This window comes from Vigna angularis, chromosome 7 (genome assembly GCF_016808095.1).
Source record: "Vigna angularis cultivar LongXiaoDou No.4 chromosome 7, ASM1680809v1, whole genome shotgun sequence".
Lineage (NCBI taxonomy): Eukaryota > Viridiplantae > Streptophyta > Magnoliopsida > Fabales > Fabaceae > Vigna > Vigna angularis.
Window position 1 is genome coordinate 2,919,100 of NC_068976.1, and position 4,955 is coordinate 2,924,054.

At 32.0% G+C, this 4,955-nt stretch overlaps 1 protein-coding gene across 3 annotated transcripts; it reads right to left on the reverse strand.

The window, feature by feature from the left end:
• Window positions 1-1,297: 1,297 nt before the first annotated feature.
• Window positions 1,298-4,259, reverse strand: LOC108337098 (cyclin-D4-2). 3 transcript variants are annotated; one of them, XM_017573545.2, is made up of 6 exons: window positions 3,467-4,259; window positions 3,009-3,095; window positions 2,819-2,917; window positions 2,428-2,629; window positions 2,203-2,327; window positions 1,298-1,996 (listed from the first exon to the last, which is right to left on the reverse strand). In XM_017573545.2, exons 1-6 carry the CDS (start codon window positions 3,779-3,781, stop codon window positions 1,760-1,762), a joined length of 1,065 nt encoding a protein of 354 aa, XP_017429034.1. In that variant the 5' UTR covers window positions 3,782-4,259; the 3' UTR covers window positions 1,298-1,759. The 3 variants fall into 3 exon arrangements, with proteins under 3 accessions (XP_017429034.1, XP_017429035.1, XP_052736835.1); XM_017573546.2 differs by having other exon boundaries at window positions 2,819-2,914; window positions 3,467-4,250; XM_052880875.1 differs by lacking the exon at window positions 3,009-3,095 and having other exon boundaries at window positions 3,467-4,250.
• Between the last annotated feature and the right edge of the window lie 696 nt (window positions 4,260-4,955).

The window sequence follows — 4,955 nt, forward strand, 5'->3', positions numbered from 1 at the left end:
GTCTTACTTTAGTTGCACTGCTCCTTTCCAAATTTTACTTCATTGACATATTAATATAGTAAAGAAAAGCATTCTCTTCGCCGTTCTGAAACCTTTTTTCGCCTAAAAACCTCATCCACTTTTATATTTGTTTTTATAGTTGCATCTTCAATTGTGCGTTATTTCGTTTTATGAACCTATGTAAAAACCGACATTTCAGTTTAGAAAAATAATAAAATTTTATTTCTATAATAGTTTAATTTAATTACTTTAAATAAAGTACTATATGATATATTTTATAGTTAATATCTAGACGAGATTAATAGAGGAAAAAAAGGATGGCAGAATAATCTAATTGTATAATTTTTTTAAAGAATATTTATAGTTAAGTATGTATAAATAAAAGTATATAACAACTACCCAAATAAAAATGTTGTTCCTAAAAAAAATTTCATTATTTTTTCATGCAACGGTAAAATGGGCCAAAGTGGATTTCAAACTTTGATTGAATGAGTGCTCCATGATTGTCCAATAAACAAGGTTTAACTAAAATCACCATCACTCAAAGTTTATATGTTCAATAAAATTGTCAAAATTGAACCAAATTTAACTAAACAACCTTGATTGATTTAGTTTCCATTGCTTAAAATCTATAAAATCGAATAAAATATAGTTCATCTGCCAGAAATAAAAAAAAATGAAAACGTGTAAACATTATTTTCAAACTAAAAGCTCCACACATTGTATAAATTCATAATAACATTATTTTCGCACACTTTTTATTTAAACTCATAAACTAAACAAGATCATTTTCAAATTCATGCTTAAAACTAAGGCTAAAAAGCCTAAGCGTTATGCCAATGCTACGAAATTGTAATCATTATTATTACTTCTCTGGGTGTTACAATTTGGTACCCAATGAACCAAAATTTAAGCACATAAAAATCGTAATTATGATTAAAGTTTTGTACCATGGTAGGATTTAGGAAGACAAGACAGCTTTATTGTTTTGTACATTTGTTTTTGGTTCTTGTGGAAAGGAACTTATCAAAACAACCATGCAATGGTTTAAACAGTCACTCGGTCAAAGTGTCCAATTGAAATGCTGACAGGGTACACTGTGGCAAAAGTAGCATCCGTATGGCGACAGGACAATAATAATATTTATTTTTTGTACCTTCAAAAATATGTATTGTTGTTATCTTTTATGAACTTTTCAGAAACTGCAAAACTCGTTATTAAATAATGCAACCAATAAAATAAGATGATGACAAAAATATATATATATATATATTTATATATATAAATGCCGCAAATATTTCTCAATGCTTGAATTACTTTGTTTCATATTTTGCCTTTTGGTTTTGGGTTCTATTTTGCTTCCTCATTAAAAAGTAAAGCGACAAAATGTACTTACACATACAAATACACTGGTCCTTGTTCCCCTATTATCACTACTACCTCTTTTGTAGCTGTTAAAAAAAGACCTATAAAATATTTAACAGCTGGTGTTGAGTAATCACTTCCTGCTTCGACCATGGATGAAGTGTGTTGATTCCATTCCTTAAAAACTCCCACCAGTCACCATCCACCTTTATTTGTTTTCCACCCCTTTATGCTTCTTCTTTTTTATTTTTTATTTTTTATTTTTTCCATTTTCACTATATTTTTTCCTGCTTCCTTCATACAGTATTCCCTTCAGAGGGCACCTTCATAACACAACATCTTCTTAAGAAAAAGAATCCTAGGAATGACGCTAAAAATCACAAGTCACAAATGGCTATTCTCCAAAGGTTTTGTCTAGCTTCCTCCTTTTAGCATCTGGAGTATCAGTATGTGAAGAATTTGCACAAAGAGCAGCATTTGGTTCATCACTTTTGTAGCTGAAACATGCATTGTTCAACACCCTTATTGGGCTTTCAGGCATAGGGACAGAAACAGAAGGAATTAAATCCTTAGCAGAACCATCGTTTGATGACAGAGCTTGGATCATTTTAACACACTTCAACACCCTCTCCTGCCATAGAGACAACACAAAAATAGGGCAATGCAAACATTAATTAAACCGTGCCAACAATAAATTGCATTTGATACAACTAATCAACTTAAAATGATCATCTCAAAAGGGAAAGCATCATTTATCTGTGTGAGTTCTCTCTCTTTTTCTTTGTTGTCATTGGACCACCACCATATATCTATCTATCTATATATATATATATATACCTTTTCTACAGGCTGAATCAGATCAGAACTTGCTTTCTCTGTTTGAACTGTTTGGCCGTCCCCCACCACAGATATTGCCACTGCTGCTGCAATCTCTGAGGGTCTGAACTCTATGAAGTCAATTCCTGCATTGGATTCCCATTCCTCAAATTATCATCTCTACTTCCTTGCCTAGCATTTATTTATTATTGCTGCAGAGAGTTAGGATGGAGTACAGACAGGTACCTCTTACAGTACTCAGTATAAGCTCGGAGGATTGCAAAATTGAAGCTCCAATTGAAGCTTCATCATCATTGATCTTCTGAAGGAAATAGTCAATGAAGGAAAATGGGGTAATTGCCTGCATTCTCCACTTCAATGTGTTCAGAACAAGAAGCTCCATTCTCTGAATTGTTTTGGCTTCAAATATATACTTAGATTCACCCACCTAATTAGAAATTGAAAGATCAATGCATGTAGAATTAAAAACATTTATCTCAGTGCAAGATTGGAAAAACAATTATTTCTTGGACTCAACTCTACCAGAAAATCAGCAAGTGGATCTACAAAATAAACTGAATCAAACATGCAATTAATAAGTTCATAAACCAAATCATCAGATTGAAATCATTTTTACCTGCAAATCAAGAGATGTAGGAACATCAGTCTCTTCCATTTTGGCTGCCAAAGATATGCAACCTACAGCCAACAATTTCATTGTCCAAACTCGTTGCTTCTGCCAATAAAAAGATCCGATCAAAAGCCATTCAAGACTAAATCAAATAAAAAAAACATTTTCTTTTCTTTGTATAAAATAATTGACATACTGGTAACTCATAAACAGAGAGGAAACGGTCCAAGTAATTTATAGATAAATACGCACAGAGAGGTCCAAAACCAAAGTGCTCTCGGACCTGTGAAACGGATAGATTCAATCATTAGTTAGAAAAGAGTAAATAACAGTCAATGATCAATGATCAATCCTTATTGCAAAGATCAAATAGCTTCACACTGATGTAAAAATGAAATGCTAATCTGAAGTATAAAGTATGGATTGATAAAATAATCCCAATAAAAAAAAGTCAAAATATACAAGAGATTCAGATTCATCAATTGGATGATCTCAAACAGAAAATGAGGCATACTCAAATCCAAATAAAACTCTTCAAAACAAGGTCATCAAAAGCAGAAGTGAGGATTTTCATAAACCCCGATCAAGATTAGAAGAAAAACAAAAGACAATCCTCAAAGAGCATGTGAAATCAAACAAGCTCCTAAAACCAACCTTTTCAATCCAATCAATGGCCTCTGTTCTGGCCCCAATGTCCAAATCCCCACTCCTCAGCCTATTAACGTAATCACCATTAGGCAAGTGATGCAATTCTGTTTCCATCATTAGTCTCAAACACTCCTCACTGGGCAATGGAAACGACACATATTGGACATCCAAGTTCTCAATTTGACTATGATTTCGATCATATATAGGATGCTCCCACGTGTCCTCCAACTCCTCCACCAAACCTCCCCGATCATTTTCGTCAAAAATAATATTATCTTCCGCACAGAGAAGGCTCGAAAAGCAATCAAAACTGGGTGCCATTGCAAAAAAACTCTCTCAAACAAGAAAAAATAAATAAATAAATAAAAGATAAAATTTTGGGACAAAAAAAAGGGGACCCCAGAACGAGAGAGGCAGAGTTCAGATTAAAGATTGAGTCTTTCAGACAGAGGGAGTTGCGGGGAAGGGAGATCTCTTATGAGATGATGACTGAAAAGAACAAATGAAGAATCTGTGAAGTAAGAACAAAATCACTATTGACCCAAGTAGTCTCTTGTTTATCTCTCTACATATATGAGTGAGTGTGTGACTGTCTTTCTCTCTCTATCCCCCTCTTTGCAGTTTGGCCGAAAAGACTGCTGCAAGAGAGAGCCTTTTGAAGAAACTAACACCTCTTTTTAGGGTAAAAAGTAGAGAGAGAAAGAGAGAGAGAGAGAGTGCGCGTGTGAGTGTGGGGTTAGGAGACAGAAGGAGGGTTTGAGCGCCAAAGCCACAGAAACTAAGGAACAGTGCATACCATACCATGGTTTTAGGTTTCCACTCATTTTTATAACATGTAACTCTTTTCAAATCAATTACAACAAAAAAAATGTTTTAGGAGAGTTGAATATAGTAAATATTCATTATTATTTTCATCATATTCATTTATTTCATCTAAACAATAATCTTAAATTAATTGACATTTTATTTTAATGACATGTTTATTATTAAAAGTAAAATTCAATGAATGATGTTTTATCATAAATTTATTTTTTAAATGTTATTAATATAATTAAATTGTATTAACTAACTTCCTTAATTACAATGTAAAAATTAATTAATTATATTAATGTTTACATTAATAGAAAACATGTATTTCAATTTTATTCTTTTCTATAAATTAAAGTGAAGATTAACCAAAATTACACACTGTAATTATCAATTACTATTAGTGGATTTTACTCCACACCCTAGATTTTCCTTAATTTTTAAGCATTAGGATGGAGAAGTGAATAACATGTGTTTAGAAATTTAAATAAACATTTATCTTCACCATTTTTCACATAATATATCATTATATTTTTTTAAATTAAAAAATATTCTTACAAGGTTAAATATATCTTCCAAATATCTTTATAAATAACTTCAAGTGTTCTTTAATTTTACACTTTCAAGTTGAAATATCATAGATCATCGTCTCTCCAAACCCGAAAGAATGTATGTTTACGGAAGATAT

What these genes read in the sequence shown, in the direction of transcription:
- LOC108337098 (XM_017573545.2), bottom strand. Translation starts at nt 3,781, where the DNA reads ATGGCACCCAGTTTTGATTGCTTTTCGAGCCTTCTCTGTGCGGAAGAT. An exon ending in TCTCTGTTTATGAGTTACCA is followed by an intron (nt 2,918 to 3,008) that starts GTATGTCAATTA and finishes TTTTATTGGCAG; the next exon opens with AAGCAACGAGTTTGGACAAT. An exon ending in TATACTGAGTACTGTAAGAG is followed by an intron (nt 2,328 to 2,427) that starts GTACCTGTCTGT and finishes AATCCAATGCAG; the next exon opens with GAATTGACTTCATAGAGTTC.